Source organism: Dromiciops gliroides, chromosome 2 (genome assembly GCF_019393635.1).
Source record: "Dromiciops gliroides isolate mDroGli1 chromosome 2, mDroGli1.pri, whole genome shotgun sequence".
Lineage (NCBI taxonomy): Eukaryota > Metazoa > Chordata > Mammalia > Microbiotheria > Microbiotheriidae > Dromiciops > Dromiciops gliroides.
In genome coordinates, this window is record NC_057862.1 from 594,867,283 (window position 1) to 594,886,534 (window position 19,252).

At 36.3% G+C, this 19,252-nt stretch overlaps 1 protein-coding gene across 1 annotated transcript in view; it reads right to left on the reverse strand.

Annotated features, from left to right (window-relative positions):
* Window positions 1–19,252, reverse strand: part of C2H2orf73 (chromosome 2 C2orf73 homolog) — a 56,312-nt gene that overhangs the window by 17,775 nt on the left and 19,285 nt on the right. Inside the window, exon 4 of the mRNA XM_043987618.1 lies at window positions 5,556–5,709. Within this exon, the coding sequence (XP_043843553.1) occupies window positions 5,556–5,709 (154 nt within the window). The remainder of the gene's footprint in view (window positions 1–5,555; window positions 5,710–19,252) is intronic.

Sequence of the window (19,252 nt, forward strand, 5' to 3'; positions counted from 1 at the left end):
CAATTGGGGTTAAGTGACTTGCCTAGAGTCACACAGCTAGTAAGTGTTAAGTGTCTGAGGATGGATTTGAACTCAGGTCCTCCTGACTCCAGGGCCTGTGCTCTATCCACTGCGCCACCTAGCTGCCCCTGCCATATTGTACTATTGACTGGTACTCAGCTTGTAGTCAACCAGAAGACCTCATTCAAAATGTTGCCAGGGCAGCTAGGTCGCGCAGTGAATAGAGCACCAGCCCTGGATTCAGGAGGACCTGAATTCAAACCCACCCTCAGACACTTAACACTTACTAGCTGTGTGACCCTGGGCAAGTCACTTAACCCCAATTGCCTCACTGAAAAAAAAAAAAAACCAAACCCAAAATGTTGCCTAGCCACAACTCCCTCATCTTGGACTTGTGAAGTTAATATTTAAATATGACTTTATATTTAGCACTATTAATTTGATCTTATTAGACTTAGCTCGTTATTTTGTCCATCTAGATCTTTTTGAATTGTCACTATCATTCAGCTAGTTAGCTATCCCTCCCAGCCTTGTGTTATCTGCAAATGTGATAAGCATGACAAATATACCTTTACTCAGGTCATTGATAAAAATGTTAAACAGTAGAGGGCCAAGCAAAGATCCCTAGGGCACTTCATTAAAGACATTTATAAGTTAAAAGTGAATCATTGGGGCAGCTAGGTGGTGCAGTGGATAGAGCACAGGCCCTGGAGTCAGGAGTACCTGAGTTCAAATCTGGCCTCAGACATTTAACATTTACTAGCTGTGTGACCCTGGGCAAGTCACTTAACCCCAATTGCCTCACTAAAAAATACAACAAAAAAACAAAACAAAACAAAAAAGTGAATCATTAATTACTCCTTTCTGAATTATCAGTTAAAACTTCAGATTATAATATTTTTATACTGTATCTCTTCTTCATAACTAGAAAAATAGCATATTAAAATCTAAGCAAACAGGGTGGCTAGGTGGCACAGTGGATAAAGCATTGGCCCTGAATTCAGGAGTTCCTGAGTTCAAATCCGGCCTCAGACACTTGACACTTACTAGCTGTGTGACCCTGGGCAAGTCACTTAACCCCATTGCCCCGTTAAAAAAAAAACACCAAAAAACTAAGAAAACAATACCTACAGAACTCCCTTATTCTACTAGCTCAAATCCTGCCAACAAAGAAAATGAAATTAGTCTGATGACCTGTTCTTGACAAACCTTGCTTATTGTTTGTAAAAACCATTTCCTTCTCTAGGTGTTCACTATCTTTTTTATTTTTTATTTTTAAAAATTTTATTTATTTTTTTTAGTGAGGCAATTGGGGTTAAGTGACTTGTCCAGGGTCACACAGCTAGTAAATGTTAAGTGTCTGAAGCCAGATTTGAACTCAGGTACTCCTGACTCCAGGGCCAGTGCTCTATCCACTGCGCCACCTAGCTGCCCCCACTACCTTTTTTAATAATCCATTAAGAATTTTTCCAGAAAATAAAAGTCAAGCATATTGGACTATATTTTGCTGATTAAATATCAACATATCTGAAGAAATAAAGGAAATTATTAGACTATTTTTGTCCAACTATAAGCTAATAAGACTGACAACTTAAATAAAATATATGAATATTTGCAAAAATATGAAATACTCAGATTAACAGAATGAGAAATGGGTCATTTAAATCAACCAATCTCAGCAAAAGAAATTGAACAAGCTATAAACTCAAAATTTTTAAAAAGCCTAGGATCAGAAAGATTTATAAAATAATTTTATCAAACATTTAAAGAATAATTTCAATATTACATAAGCTATTTACAAAAAGAAGAAAATACAAAAAGAAGGGATCTTACCAAATTCTTTCTATAATATAAATATGGTTTTGATATCTCAGCTATGGAAAGTCAAAACATAGAACAAAAACTATAGATCAATTTTCCTAAGGAACACTGACCATTAAAATTAAAATATTAGCAAATCACAATGATTATACAACATGATCAGGTTGGATTTGTACCAGGAATGCAGGGTTGGTTTAATATGACGAAAGCTATAAATATACTTGATCAAATTAATAATAAGAAAAACAAAAATATATTAACAGATGCAGAAAAAGCTTTTGACAAAATACACCACCTATTTCTGTTTTCAAAAATTAGAAAATATAGGAATAAAATAATCTCTCCTTACTGGACTAACTAACAAATTAAACTACCTAAGAACTTCTTTTTATAGACCTAGAAAAAAACAATAATGAGATTTATATGGATAAACAAAAAGTCAAGAATCTTAAGAGAAATTATGAAAAATAAAGTAGAATGTAAGGGGGGAGGGGTGCACCTAGCAGTACCTGTTGTCAAATTATACTACAAAGCAGTACAAATCAAAATGATCTGGTGCTGGCTAAAAAACAGAGAGTGATCAGTGGAACAGATCTGATGCACAACATGTAGAAGTATACAAACCTAGTAGTTTAGTGTTTGATAAACCCAAAGAATGTAGGTACTAGAGCATTGTGATGTTTAAAATCTAATGTGGGTCCTAACCTCCCCCCCTCAGTTTTGGGGGGGAAACTGGCTAAAATTTACTGATAAATTCAGCAAGAGTTTAGGCTTTTAAGTATTTATTAAAGTGTATTAGAAGTTAGTGAAGAGAGAGAGGATGAGAGCAGATCTCTTATAGAATGGAAAACCTTAGCTTAGATCTATTTGGTATAGCCAGAGAGAAAACCTTCCATTTCCTAGCAGCCCACGTGAAGTTCTGCCACCACGCCAAAGTTCCAGATGAAAAGAGCACAATCCTCAGCAGCTTCTCCCAGAAGCCCTCTGTGAAACAGGAAGCAGGGCCGTCCACACACACAGCTCCAAGCTAATTGGCTGGTAGCTTTGATTGACATGACTACAGGAGGTTCTATAGACGTAACTTCCAGATGTCAGGCAACTTCCAGACACCAAGTCACATGTTTTCTCCTCAGGGTGGAGCCCTGATTCTCACAGTATGTACTCACTATTTGACAAAAACTGTTGAGAAAACTAGAAAATAGTCTAATAGAAACTAGGTTTAGACTAAGACCCCAAAAACTTAAAAAAGGTTACTAAAAGTGTCTCAGAAATCACATTTAACAGTTCTCTACAGTGCCATTTGTCTGAACTCATTAACATGTTCTATTTATTTCCCTACTAGTCTTCACTATAAACTTCCCACCAGCCCATTTGTTTTGGCACCTAAGTAGTTCACAGGACATTCTTTTCACTAGAAAAAAACTGCAGCAAAATAAGAGTTGAACTTTCTCTCTAACATGGGATATTATTTTATCCACCGGCTATAGTGCTCCTATGCATTTGTGCAGTAGTGGGGTTTTTTTTGTTTGTTTTTTTTTTTTTGCGGGGCAATGGGGGTTAAGTGACTTGCCCAGGGTCACACAGCTAGTAAGTGTTAAGTGTCTGAGGCTGGATTTGAACTCAGGTACTCCTGAATCCAGGGCCAGCGCCAGTGCTTTAACCACTGCGCCATCTAGCTGCCCCTGTGCAGTAGTGTTAAATGCAAATAGAAATAGAGACCACTAAACCATCTATAAGAAGCCCTGCTGGTCACATATTGACATAGAAAACTACATAGTAACATTATCTATGGGACAGGTAGGTGGTATAGTGGATAGACTGCTAGGCCTGGGGTCAGGAAGACTCCTCTTTCTGAATTCAAATCTGGCCTCAGATACTTTGCTAGCTGTGTGATCCTGGGCAGGTCGCTTGACCCTTTTTGCTTCAGTTTCCTCATCTATAAAATGAGCTGGAGAAATAAATGGCAAGCCATTCTTTGCCAAAAAAACCTCAAATGGGGTCACAAAGAGTCAGACATTACTTAAATAACTAAACATTATCTATGTTTCATTACATTTTTGTTTTGTTAAATATTTTCCAATTACATTCTAATCTGGTTCCTGCCCCATTTGGGAATATCGTGGGCTGCATATTTGATATCTCTGCTTTTGTGAATTGTCCTTTCTCCCCATATAGTCAAGCAAAAGTGGGGTAGGGCTCCACCACTCATTTTCTTATGCTTTCCTCATTAGTCTGAGCTCATTCTGAGCTTCAGTACTTCTGACTTTTTATAGCGTCCAGTTACATAATACACCTATATCCCACTAAACTAAATCACTAGGCTGGCTTCTGTATAATAAATCTTTTAATTAAAGCAATCTTGAAGACCATCTACTAAGTTAGAGAGGTGTTCTGATATGTGTGGAGGGAGCACTCACCCCAGTGACATCAGAAATCACTAATTTAGTGAAGCAAACTATTTGATGGATCTAATCTTCTTAAATTATTGTTACTTATAACCTTATATTATTTTTGTCTATTTCTCTTAATGGTTTCCAATGTAAATGAAACTTTATTTTGTGTCAAAACAATTTTGAACTAATTCGTAAGTTATATTTTAGCCAACCCTTTTTCACTTAATTTACAGATATTTTTGCATTAGGCATACTGATTTCTATTTTTAAAAACCATTTTATAACTATTTTTAATATAAAAGTTCAGTTCATTAAAATGGACTGTAATAAATTATAAGGTATAATGTCTTCCATATATATTTTGCTATGTGTAAATCAAATTAACCTTGTCTCAATAATTTCTTTCATTAAAAAGAATTTCTTCCATTTATTCATTAAATAAGAATATATTTCCTCTTCAACAATGAAGATAGATACATGATTTCTTCCTTCTATTTTTGTAACTCTTTGATCTGACTAGAATTGACTATGTTCTAAGTTGTGAGACTGATTCTATACTCATATTTTACCATGATCCAGTTTTATCAGCAAATTTGTAGAATATATTGATCTTTGTTGTTGGAAGGGAATGTAATTTGACTTTAATATATTTATTTTTATAATTAAATCTAACTGAAGTAAACCAAACTAAATTTGTTTTTTAACAAAAACCTTTTGCTAATGATAGTTTTGCTTAGCATCATCAACTCCTTTTCCCATCCTCTTTTTTATTGCTTTTTCATTTTTGCAGGTCTAGAACAGGTTTCTGATTGTGATATACATCCAAGACACATATGTATATGTATATTTATACACATATGCACATGTGTATATATGCATATACTCCTTTTTCTTCCCCCTGCCTTTTGTTCCTGAACAAGCTATAACATTCATCATTTTAGCCAAGGTGAATTCTTCTTCAGTTATGGGTTAGAAACAGCTAGGTGGTATAATTGATACAGTGCTAGACCTGGAGGTAAGACCTAAGTTCAAATCCAACCTCATATACTTATTAGCTGGGTGACCAGAAAAAATTTTTAGATTTAGATATGATGTGACTTAACTATTTTATGACCAGTATTCCCTTTCATCATGACATATTTATTAAGATTGTTGGTATGAAGGCCAATTACCCCTAAGAATGGAACAAGTAAGGACACAGTCCTTCAATCCTAAATGTCATTTTTTTTAACTAAGAAGATATATTTAGATGAAGTATCAGCATTTACTACATTCTGGATTACTTGATAACTGTGTACTTCAGATAATGAAAAATTATATTCTACCCCTTTTTTTTCTCACCTATGCCACAAGCAGGCTTTTGTTTCCTGCAGTGTTTGTTTGGCAAAACAAGCTGACATGCTGGTATTTTGAAATCACTTCTTTGGGTACTCTGGGAGTCATAAGATGGAACACAGTGATGGTTCAGTATTTCTTCATGTGACCACCAATCCTCCTTTATAGAAAAATATAAGTAATTAGACAATGTAGGACACAGTTATGAGTTTACCTGTCATTAAGTGAATACTCAATAAATGTTTACTGATGATGATTAAAGTTATGCTAATGCTATTGTTAAAGTTTAAGAATCTCTCCCCCCCCCCCCCCAAACAGTACTATTAGCATGAAAAACAACACATTGAAGTAGCATCTTGTGTTTGGATGAAACAAAAGATGCTATGTTTGTTACTCAAGACTTTTATAATCTGGTATAAGGTCTACTATTAATAAGTGAACTTGTAATACGTGGTAAAGTACACATTTGACTTTATTTTGTAGTAAGAATCCATGTTATAGCCACATAAGAATCAAGATACAAAACCATTATGAAATCTAATAAATAATATTATTATAATACTTATGTCATAATAATCTTCTGTACCTTATACCTCTACAATGCTTTGGTGCTATACATAATAGTTTTAAAGGGTACATTTTTCTAAGACTACCATTTTTATTCTCAAAACTAATATAAACAGATACAGTGAGGACTGATACTTGACCTTTCTGATGATTTCACCTTTCAGAAGGCAGAGGAAGCCATGAGAGGAATTGTAACTCAGGACACAATTCCAACCAAATTTTGGTTTGGTGATGTGGAAAATTGTTTGTTGAACTGAGTTACAATGAATTCCTAAATTGAAATGAGTTATTTTTTGAGTGCAATATAACTCAGACTCTTAATTGCTTTGATAGCATTTAAAGACAATCCTTCTAGCTGGAAGCAATCTGTCTCCTTGGACTTTCACAATTTTTTTGTACTCATCATATTCTAATTATCATGATTATAATTTGTATACATGTCTTATTTCCACTACTAGATTTTAAGGTCTATTGAAGGCAGGAATCATGATGCAGGTACTTAGTTCAGAATGCCTTCCACAAGGCAAACATTGAATAAATGTGTGCTTCAATAAATTAAGGTGTCTGAAACCTTGGGGAAAAACAATGACATATATGTATTTATAATAGCAAAAAATAGTGATTCTGAGCATGTGCCCAAAAAAAAAAAGATTTCTTAAAATCCAGATAAAAGATGTCCTATTTTTTATTTGTAGACTTTTTTAATATGCTTATATATGCAGGTATTGTGCCCCTCGCAGAATGTCAACACCTTAGGAAGAGGGACCGTTTCACTTCTGCCTTTGTACCACAGCACCTAGCACGGTGTCCTGCACATAGGGGGCACATAATAATATTTGGTACTTGACTGATAAGACCTATGTGAGATACCATCATTTCCCAGTTCTTTTACTTCTCTGACCTTCTGTATCTCTTTTGCTACCTCTTCATTCTTTTTTTTTAAAACAAAAGTATTTTATTATTTTCCAGTTACATGTAGAGATAGTTTTCAACATTTGTTTATGTAAGATTTCCAATTTCCAATTTTTCTCCCTCCCTCCCCTCCTTCCTCCCTCCCCTAGACAGCAGGTAATCTGATATAGGTTATATATACATAATAACATTAAACATATTTCTGCATTAGTCATGTTATAAGAGAAGAATCAGAGCAAAAGGAAAAACCTCAAAACAGAAAAACAACAGCACCAAAAACAAAAGAAATAGTATAGTCCAATCAGCATCCATATTCCACAGTTCCTTTTCTTTTTTCCTTCTGGATTTAGAGAGCCTTTTCCATCATGAGTCCTTTGGAACTTTCTTGTACCGTTGGATTGGTGAGAAGAATCTAGTCTATCACAGTTGATCAACACATAACGTTGATGATCCTGTGCACAATATTCTCCTGGTTCTATTCATCTCACTCATCATCAGTTCATGCAAGTCCTTCCAGGTTTCTCTGAACTCCTCTTACTCATCGTTTCTTACAGCACAATAGAATTCCATTACATTCATATACCACAACTTGTTCGGCCATTCCCCAATTGATGGGCATCCCCTCAATTTCCAATTCCTTGCCACCACAATAAGAGCAGCTATAAATATTTTTGTACATGTGGGTCCTTTTCCCTTTTTTATGATCTCTTTGGGAAAAAGACCCAAAAGTGTTATTACTGGGTCAAAGGGTATGCACAGCTTTATAGCCCTTTGGGCATAATTCCAAATTGCTCTCCAGAATGGTTGGATCAGTTCACAGCTCCACCAATAATGCATTAGTGTTCCAATTTTCCCATAGCTTCTCCAACATTTATTATTTTCCTTTTTTTTGTCATATTAGCCAATCCTATAGGTGTCAGGTGGTATACCTCTTCATTCTTGTCTTGAATCCTTAAGATGGGTTTCCCTCACAGTTCTACTCTCAACCTTTTTTTTCTTTACTCTCTCTTGTCCATCTTATCTTTATTAGTAGCTTCAACTATCAGCTCTGTGCACATGACTCCTAAACTTAAATGTCTATCATAGCTCTAAATCCTGCTAGCACTTCTTTTCAACATCCACAAGAAAAATCCTATGATATTTGTCCCTAATGTCTCCTTTTGACTATTTCATTTTAACCAGAATTTCAATGATATTCAGTGTTTTTCAAATTCAATTTAATTTTATTTTCAGTTCCATATTCATTCCCTTCCCCTGCCTTCTTCTCTTTAAGAAATCTAGAAAAATGAAACCTATTACAAACATGTATAGTCATGCAAAATATTTCCATATTAGCCACATCCAAAAAAGAAAAAGAAAAAGGAGAAAATACGCTTCATGCGTTGAGTCCATCAGCTCTCTATCTGTAGCTGGATAGCATATTTGATTATGAGTCCTTTGAACTATGTTGGGTTACTGTGTTGATCAGAATTACTAATCTTTCAAAGTTGGTTATCTTTAATGTATTACTATTATTGTATAAACTATTCTCCTGGTTCTGCTCACTTTACATCAATTCATACATGTTTTCTCAGGTTTTTCTGAAAACATTCCATCATTTCTTATAGGAAAATAGTATTATATCACATTCATATACAGAAACCTGTTCAGCCATTTCCCAATTCTTTTCTACCCCCCAAAAGAGCTGCTATAAATATTTTTGTACATAGAGGTCATTTTATTCATGACAGAACATTCCCCTCCCCCCATAGTTATTGATAGCTTGGATTTCTTCCTCTAAAAATTGCTTATTTATATCTTTTGGCCATATATTGGGCAATGGCTCTTATTTTTATAAATTTGATTCAATTCCCTATATATTTTAGAAATGAGAACTTTATCAGAGAAACTTGCTATAAAGATTTCCCTCCGGTATCTTGCTTTTCTCCTAATTTTAGCTGTATTGGTTTTGTTTGTACAAATCTTTTAAATTTTATGTAACCAAAGGATTCATTTTAGCTATGGTGAACCTCACTATCTCTTCTTAGATCATAAACTGTTCTATCTATCCATAGATCTGTTCCACTAGTATGCTTGTGATATCATTCTTTTATGTCCCAGGAACATACTTGTTTTGAGCTTATTTTTGGTATATAGTATGAGATGTTGGTCTATGCCTAGTTTCTGCTAGACTATTTTCTAGTTTTCCCAACTTTTTTTTCAAAATCGTAAGTTCTTGCCCCAATAGCTGGGATCTTTGAATTTAACAAACACAAGATTACTGTGCTCATTTGCTTCTATAATCTGTTCTACTGATCAACCTTTCTATTTCTGTTGTTCAGTTGTTTTTCAGTCATATCTGACTCTTAGTGACTCCATTTGGAGTTCTCTTAGCAAAGATACTGGAGTGTTTTGCCATGCTTTCTCCAGCTTTTTTTTTAAAAAAAAATAAACAATTTTATTTAAAGTTTTGAGTTTCAAATTCTATCCCACCTCAATCCCTGAGGCAGTAAGCAGATATAGGTTACACACATGCAATTATGTAAAATATTACCATATTAGCCATTTTGTATAAGAAAATTTGAATAAAAGAAAAAATGAAAGAAATAAAGTGAAAAATAGCATGCATCAGTATCAGTTCTTTCTTTGGATGTGGATAGTATGCTATCATTAGTCCTTTGGGACTGTCTTGGATCATTGTATTGCTGAGAATAGTTAAGTCATTCACAGTTCTTCATCAAACAATATTGCTGTCACTGTGCACAACATTTTCCTGGTTCTGCTCACTTTACTATATATCAGTTCATACGAGTTTTTCCAGGCCTTTCTGAAATTATCCTGCTTGTCATTTCATATAACACAATAATATTCCATCACAATCATATATTGTTTAGCCATTGCCTAATCAATGGGCATTCCTTTGATTTCTAATTGTTAGCCATCACAAAAAGACCTGCTATAAATATTTTTGTACAAATAGGTCTTTTTCTTTTTTGGGAGATGTCTTTGGGATATAAACCTAGCAGTGGTATTGCTGTATCAAAGGGTCTGTATGGACAGTTCTGTAGCCATTTGGGCATAGTTCCAAATAGCTCTCCAGAATGGTTCTCTAGCTCTTTTTACAGATGAGGAAACTAAGGCAGACAGGATTAAGCCAGTGTCAAATTGTTTTTGATGATTATAGCTTTGTATTATAGTTTGGGGGCAGCAGTGGCACAGTGGATACAGTGTGGGGTATGAAGTCAGGATGACTCATCTTCCTGAGTTCAAATCTGGCCTCAGACATTTACTAGCTATGTGACCCTGGGCAAGTCACTTAACCCTGTTTGTTTCAGTTTGTCAACTGTAAAATGAGTAGGAGAAGGAAAACTGGAAAATTTCTCCAGTATCTTTCCCAAGAAAATCCCAAATGGCATCATAAAGTCAGACACAACTGAACAACAACAACAAAATTTGGTTTTCTTTTAAAAAAAAAAGTCAATAGCTCATCTGTTTTGTTTTTGTTTATTCAAAAAAAAATCAGCTCTGAGTTTTATTTGTTAAGATTTTGCTCCAGTCCCTTATCTTTTTTTTTTGGGGGGGGGGCAGGGTGATGAGGGTTAAGTGACTTGCCCAGGGTCACACAGCTAGTAAGTGTCAAGTGTCTGAGGCTGGATTTGAACTCAGGTACTCCTGAATCTAGGGCTGGTGCTTTATCCACTGCACCACCTAGCTGCCCCCTCCAGCCCCTTATCTTAACTCTAAGTGAATCTTTTTAAAAAATGTATTTCTTATAAACAACATATTGTTGGATTCTGGGTTTTAATCCATTCTGCTATCCTCTTCCATCTTAAGGTTGAGTTTATTCATCCACATGCACAATTATGATTGCTAACTGTCTATTTCCCTCCATCCTATTCTCTTATACTTGTTCTCTTTTTTACCTTTAAGAGTCTGTTTCACTCTTTAAGAGTCTGTTTTGCTTCTAACTACTGCCTCTTTCAATCTACCCTCTCTTTTATTTTCCCCCCTTTCTTTCTCTTAATTCCCTTTTCCTTCTACTTCCCTGTTGGATAAGATGAATTTCTGTACCCAAAGTGTATTTGTATTCTTCCCTCATTGAACCAGTTCAGATGAAAATGAAGTTCAAGTGTTGCTCACTCCCCACCACTACACCCTCCATTTTGTACTCTTCCTTGAATGTCCCATTTATATGAGATAATTTTCCCCAGTCTTGTTCCCTTTGTGTGTTTCCATTCTTCTTTTGAAGTCATCCAAATACAATAGTATCACGTTGTCTAATTAGACTCTGAGCCCTTTGGTGATGATAAAATTCTGAGGGGTCACATGTGCCATCTCCTAATTTAAGAATGTCAATAGTTTAATCTTAAACTTTTATGATTTCTTATTCATGTTTACCTTTTTATGTTCCTGTGTTTGAATGTCACATTTTCTATTTAGCTCCTGTCTTTTCATCAGGAATGTTTGAATTTTTTTTATTTCATTAAATGTCCATTCCCTTGCACCCTCTTGGGTAGGATTATATAGACAATTCTTATTTAACTGTAAATTCGCATTAGGTAAATTCAACTCCCCAGAGGGAAAGCAGCAGGACCACAAACCAGCTTAGCTCCTGGCAGGAGTGACAGGGGTGGCAGTGGAAGTAGCAGCAACGGCTCTGGTGCAGCCCTGTGTCATCTGTCCTTTGCTCCAAGCACTGAAGCCACTCTGGCTGCTGAGAGCCCCAGGCACTGAAGCTGCTCCAACTGTGGGAACTGCAGAGTCAAGGAGGGAGGAAGGCTACATGCAGCCCTGCAAGGGAAGGTGGAAGTTTGCACAAAAGTCCACTTACATTATTCAAGAATTGGTTGTAGTCAGTTTTATTAGGTAGGTTATTCTCGGTTGCAATCCTAGATTCTTTGCCTCTGGGAATATCATATTATAAGCTCCTTATTTCTTTAAATGGTGGCTGCTAAATCTTGTATAATATTGACTATGGCTCCACAGTAGTTGAATTCCTTTGTTCTTGCTAACTGCAGAATTTTGTCCTTGACCTGGGAGTTCTGGATTTTAGCTATCTATAATTTCTTCGTTTTCATTTTGCGGTTTCTTTCAGGAGGTGACTGGTAGATTTTTTTTTTTTCAATTTCTACTTTGCCCTCTGGTTCTAAGAGAACTATGTAGTTTTCCTTTATAATTTCTTGAAATTGGATGTCTAAGCTCTTTTTTGTACTCATGGCCTTCAGGTACTCCAGTGATTCTTAAATTACCTTTCTGCAATCTATTTCCAGGTCAGTTGTTTTTCCTATAAGGTATTTCATACTTTCTCTTTTTCTTTTCTTTCTTTTCCTTCTTTCCTTCCTTCCTTCCATCTCGTCTTTATTTTATTATTTCTTGATGTCTCATGGAGTGATTACCTTCATTTGACCGATTCAAATTTTTAAGGAGTTATTTTCTGCAGCAAGGTTTTCTGGCTTTCTTACCAAGTATTAATTCTCATAACTTTCTTGTATAGCTCTCATTTTTTTCTTATACCACCCTTATTTGTTGTTGTTGTTGTTGTTTTAATTTTCCCTCCTCTCTTTTTAAATCTCTTTAAGTCTTCCAAGAAATCTTATTGAGCTTATGTCCAATCTGCATTTCTTCACTGGGTTCTTTTGTTTGTTTGTTTGCTCATCCTTTCAGCCTACTTCTTGACTTTGGGCTTTTTTAAAGTGCTGGGCTCTGCTTACTTCTAGGGGTCATGTCTGTCTGAGCTTCTATCCTTTTATGTCCTTTTGCTCTTTCTGTAGCTCAGTCTGGGAGCCTGCAACTTTTCAGTGCTCTCAAAGTGGTGCAATCCAAGGAGAGGTCTATTCACTGCCTTCTTGGTCTGAGTTCTGAAATTCCTAAGCTATGTTTGTGCCTTGTGTAAGGTTGAGTTTCAGCACACTAATGCTAGACTCAGTCACTATTAGCCTGCTGGGCAGCTATGCAAGTTCAGAGCAACTTAACTGTTTAGTCTAAGACTCCTGTATTCCACTGTAGGCTTAGATGCTGGGCTAAAGGATAGAATAGAGCCACCACTCTTGCTCCTCAGTTCAGTTACATGGCTACATTTCTGGAACTTGTTATACCTATTCAGGTAGGTCCTGCACTTGCTCATGATTAACTCTGCTCTGGACCTATGACCTGGACTTAAGTAATGGGTGACAGAGATGACAGGTGCACCTATTCTGGCTCCCAGGGCTAGGTCACAGGTCTGCTGGGATCTTTCTGCTCCAATGCTTCCTTCCCTGGTCCTCTGTCTTGCCTCCAATTCTGTCCCTTGGTGCTGGAATGTTCCTGCTTACTGCTGCTGCCCTATCATGACTAGCCCCATCGCAGTGCCCATAGAACTCACTATCTTTCAAAGTTGCTCTAGGCTAGAAAAATGACTCACAGTGATTTTTCTTGGCTTTCTCTATTAGAATTTGGTTGGCCATTTTTCTAAGTTGTTGTGGAAGAGGTGCGCTGGTTGAGTTAAGCAAAAATACTTCTCATTGTTCCATCTTGACTTTGTACCCCTCCCTTAAAGTTATCTTTGCCTCTTCCACTCAGAATCCTACTCAATCAAGTCACTAAGTCCTAATGGTTCCACTTCCGTAGTACCTCTTATATCTATCTCCTCTATATTCTCATTGCTAATAGGTCTCTCGTACAGGTCTTTATTACTCCATGTGAACTACTGTAGTCTTCTAACAGGTTTTCCTACCTTTATTCTCTCCTGTCTCCAATCTATTTTTTCATACATATCAATCAGTAAATAGATTTATTAAGTCCTTACCAAGTGCCAGACATTATGCTAAGCACTGGGGATACAAAGAAAAGTAAAAATACATGGTCCCTGCCCTCAAAGAGATTACATTCTAAGATTGAGACAACATGCAAATAATCACATACATACAAGAAACAGGCAGGGTAATGGGGGGGGCAGTATAATATGCTAGAACTTAGGAGATTCGCTTAACTTCCATGGCCCTCAGTTTCCTTATCTGAGGGAAGCTGGAAAGTGCAGTATAGAGTACTGGGCCTAGAGTCAGGAGGACTTATCTTCATGAATTCAAATCTGGCCTCAGATATTAGCTATGTGACTGTGGGCAAATCACTTAACTCTGTTTGCCTAAGGTTACTCATCTGTAAAATGAGCTGCAGAAGGAAATGGCAAAACCATTCCAGTATCTTTGCCAAGAAAATCCCAAATGGAGTGACAAAGACTCAGGAATGACTGAAACGACTGAACAACCATAAATGAGTGGATTGGACTAGATGATCTTTAAGATGCTGAAGCTGTCTTTCCACTTCCAATCTATCTTTGATACTCAGATTCTAATAACAAATTTGGCAATTTGTGTGCATGCTATATTTCCACTACTAGATATAAGGTCGTTTGAAAGCAGGGACTGTAGATCCTGTGAAACTTGCATTTTTTCTTCTCTCTGTGGAGAAAAGCAACAGACAATTCTCTACATTTTGTCTACTCAGTAACTATTGTATTATGGTTAGAGGGAAATCCTTTCCTACTGATTAAATTCACAAAGCCCTCATACATTGTAAAACCAAAATTATTTTAAATATAGGTTAAAAAACTTGAACTAATATTTGAGGATGCACATATTTAAAAAGATACATGCACCTGTTAACAGTGGGTACATTTAAGACACTGTTTTTCAAATGCCACTTTTCATTTTTTTCTGCTACTCTACTGAGTCATACTTACTGTTAGTCACTGTTTTCCCCTTATTACTTAACTAGTTCTAAACATTTCTTATACTTCTTAAAAATAACTTACTTTGCTTTTAAAGTTGATTGTTGTTATGACAATATTTTCATTAACATTATTATAAATTTAGTACTCAGAAAATAAGACATAATCAAATGAACTATGGAATATATCTCAGCATAAAACACTAAAACCTGAACAAATTATTTTTGATTAAATAGAAAAATATTGATATAATTTAACAAAAATTCGAAAACCAATGCATTTCTGGGTCCATCTGTATATTTTAAAAGGCCTCACAGACTTTAAATATTTAGGGATTCAGCCAGTAAAAAACTGTGAAGGATTTTTGCATTTGGTTACTAAGTAACTATGTGGTCTAAGAGTCTGAACTATTTTAGGTACTTTCTATGGCTTGCAGGCTCTGCTGCTTTTCAAAGGCTACTATGAAATACATTTATCTTCATATAAACTCTTCAGAGTCTATGCGATTTGCATATATCCATTTCTTGCCTTCAAACAGCAAATTTAATTTTATAATTAAAGATTATTTAATCTTCCAGGAGAACTCTACTGCGATCTTGATTGATGCCCCATAGTATTCCATAACTGTCCCTCTTTTTTAGGATTCCTTTAATATTGTAGTGTTGGAGTTTAACAAAGAATGTGTCCAAGAGTGCTGAATTTTCCATTTTTCCCTTTTGGGGTGTTATAGATGCTTTCTGCTTATGAATTATTTTTTTCTTTTTGATAATTCTAGAAAGTTTTTTGAATTATTTTCTGGAATAACAATTAGATTTTTTGTTCTTTTTATAAAACTATGGGATTGGGAGGCAGAATCAAGATGGTAGAATAGCAAGAAGTACAAGTGAGTCTTACTCCACATCTCTTCCACACATATTTGGAAAATACATTAGATTAAGTCGTTTGGGAAATTCTAGAAAAAAAATGACACTGTAATTCTTCTAGCTCTGATTGGCAAAGGGAGACAGACAAAAATGCTAGAACACCGTGGGGCTGGAGCTTAGCTAGGAACAGTAACATGGAACACAAGGAGAGGCTATACACCAGGGCAAGAAGAAGTATTAGATATAGCAAAGATGGGGCCTGACCATTTAAAGGGTGTAGAAACAGGTGCTAACTAGAAGCTCTATTATTTATAATCCAGTTCTGGGCCATAGATGTCATAGATCGAGGAATGACTGAGGAGAGGACCTACTCCTAAAAGTGGCATTTCAGGGTGAGAAGACGTGGAAGGCCCTAGGCTATGTACTAAGAATGGAGTAAGTTCAGAAACATGCAGCAGCTATTGTGGCTCTGGCCCCAGGAGAAGAGAGGGGTCTCAGTTCCAACACCCAGCCCTTCATTGAGGAAGGGGTGGGGGAGTGGGTGACAGTTCAATCTCATTTTCATCTGTACTGGACAAGGAAGGGAAGAATATACACATACATATAGAAATGATATTTGATCAACAAGGAAGCTGGAGGGAAAGGGGAGGTGGGAAAGGAGGGGAATAAGAGAGAGGATAAATTAAAGGAGATATTTAGTCCTAAGTAAAAGAAACTCTAGAGTTCTACTTGGCAAAAAATTAGAAACTGATGGGATGCCAATCATTTGGTGAATAGCTGAAAAGGCTATGATATATGAATGTGATAGAATACTACTTGTTGTCTTTCATTCTCGAAGAGGATCATGACATCAGGGTAATGTCATGACTTACACTGAACTAGCTTTAAGTGAGGGAGGGCTGTGCAAGGTCACCAACCTCACTCTCTCCTCTAAAGCCATCTGGGTCCAGTGGCAAGATATATATCAGGACAACTGGAGATGGCCCCAGATGTTTAAGGCAATTGGAGTTAAGTGACTTGACCAGGGTAACACAGCTAGTAAGTGTCTGAAGTAAGATTTGAACTCAGGTCTTCCCAACTTAGGGCCAATGATCTTTCCATTGCACCACCTAGCTGTCCCTTACTGTATAATAGGAAATGATGAAGGGGATGGTTTCAGAGAAACTTGGGAAGGTTTGCCTGAACTGATACAGAATGAAGCAGAACCAGGAGAATAATCTATATAATAACAATATTATAAAGGCAATCAACTATGAGAGATTTAAGAAGTTGGATCAATGCAATGGCCAGACTCATGATGAAATATGCTAACTACCTCCTGACAGAGAGGGAAATGAACTCAGGATGCAGATTGAGACATCTTTTGTTTGGATATTGCCAATTTGGAATTTCTTTGATTATACATGTTTTAAAAATAGGGGCTTTGTTTTTTCTTTTTTTCTCAAAATTTCTCAAGAGGGAGATGAAGCAAATTTTCATTGATTAAAAATCGAATTTAAAAAACTTTAAAAATAAAATTATTTGGGTCAGTAATTCTAATGTAGTTATATTTTAGACTTTCTTTGTGATATTTATTTTTGGCTAATTTTTCTATATTCATCTTCATTGTAATTTTGGTTTCAGCTATAATCAATATATGGTTGGTTGCTACTATTGATTTTTTCAGATTCTTTGTTTCCTCTCAATCTTCTTCCTAATTCCAATTTTAGTTTCCATTCCTCTTGTGATCTTTAAATGTGCAAAAACTTTTCACTTATTTGTCCTTGTAATTTTCTTACTGATATTAGTTATTGCTTATATTCTTTAAAATATGTCACTTGTCCATTTGAAAACTTATAGGATATCCTATGATATTTCTTTTCTCATCTATGATTCGTTAAGTACTGTTGCTACTTTAATTATTCTATGGTACTTTAAAAAATGTAATAGTGTTCTCTACTTTGATTATTTCTCTTATTGGTAAAGTATTATTATCTAAAATTCATTAAGTCCCAAACAGAACTCACTGTCTTTCCTCCCAAACCACTTTCTATTTCTATCCCAATTTCCGTATTACTTTTTTTGGGGGGGAGGGGGGAGGGCAATGAGGGTTAAGTGACTTGCCTAGCATCACACAGCTAGTAAGTGTCAAGTCAGAGGTTGGATTTGAATTTAGGTCCTCTTGAATCCAGGGCCGGTGCTCTATCCACTGCACCACTTAGCTGCCCCCTCCTTATTGCTTTTAAGGTTAGCACTACCCTCCTAGCTACCCAGGTTTGAAACTTCAATTTCATCCTCAACTCCTAACTATCAACTCTTCACCCACATATATCTAATCCGTAGTCAAATCTTGTCATTTATACCATCACAACATCTTTCCTATGTTTCCTTTTTAATCACATGGCCATCACCCTAGTGTACAGGCCCTTAGCACCTCCTTCCTGAGCTACTGCAATAACCTTCTGGTTCATCTCCCTGATTCAAGTCTCTCCCCACCACTATCCATCTTCTCCTTAGTTGTGAAAGTGATCGACCTTCCTAACGTGCAGTTCCTATAACTGACCATGTCACTCAGTAAACTCCAGTGGCTCCATATGACTTCCAAGATCAAATATAAAAATTTCTGCTTAGAATTCAAAGCCTTTCATAACCTGGTCCCTTACTAACTGTTCAGTATTTTTATACTTTACTCCTTTCTACTCACTCTATGGTCCAACGATACTGGCTACTTCTCCCTGTGTTTCTCATCTCTATGCCTTTGTACTGACCATCTCCCAAGCCTAGAAAGCATGCTCATCTCTGCCTCTTAGAATCCTTGGCTTCCTTCAAGACTCAACCAGTACTTTTTATAGGAGGGTTTTCCTGACTCCCTCAGACTAAAGGTAGAAACTTCCCCTTTAAATTTCCTTCCACTGTATCTTGTATGTACCCATTTATTTATGTTTCCTTTCCCACTAGAATCTAAGTTCCCAGTGGGCAGAGACTATTTGCTTTTCTTTTTGTCTGCAGACCTTAATAAATGCTTGTTAACTGAGCAATTGGGGGGGGAAGGGAAGGAATAGATTTTTAAAAAAACATTTTATAGGGTGTTTTTTTTTTTTTTAAATAATGGGAATACAGGCAGCTAGGTGGCCCAGCAGAAAGAATGCTGGCCTTGGAGTCTGGAAGATTCATCTTCCTTCAAATCTGGCTTCAAGCATTTATTAGCTGTGTGACCTTGGGCAGGTCACTTTACCCTGTTTGCCTCAGATTCCTCATCTGTAGGATGAGCTGGAGAAGGAAATGGCAAACCACTCCATTATCTCTGCCAAGAAAACCCCCAATGAAGAGCTGGCCACAACTGAACAATAACAACAACAACAATAATAATAACAATAATAATAGGAATGTAAGTGTAGGGTTCTATTACAACTTTTTCACTCACTCATCTTTTCTGGAGAAGTCGACATGCTATCTTCTAAAATGAGCTTCCATTGTCTTTTTTTTTTTTCAGGACTATGGGGGTTAAGTGACTTGCCCAGGGTCACACAGCTAGTCAAGTGTCTGAGGCCGGATTTGAACTCAGGTACTCCTGAATCCAGGGCTAGTGCTTTATACACTGTGCTACCTAGCTGCCCCATTGCCTTTTAAAAAATGTTATTTTTTTCTCAAACTACCTTCAATAGCAAGTTGGATTGGCCTGAAGATTCCAATATCCA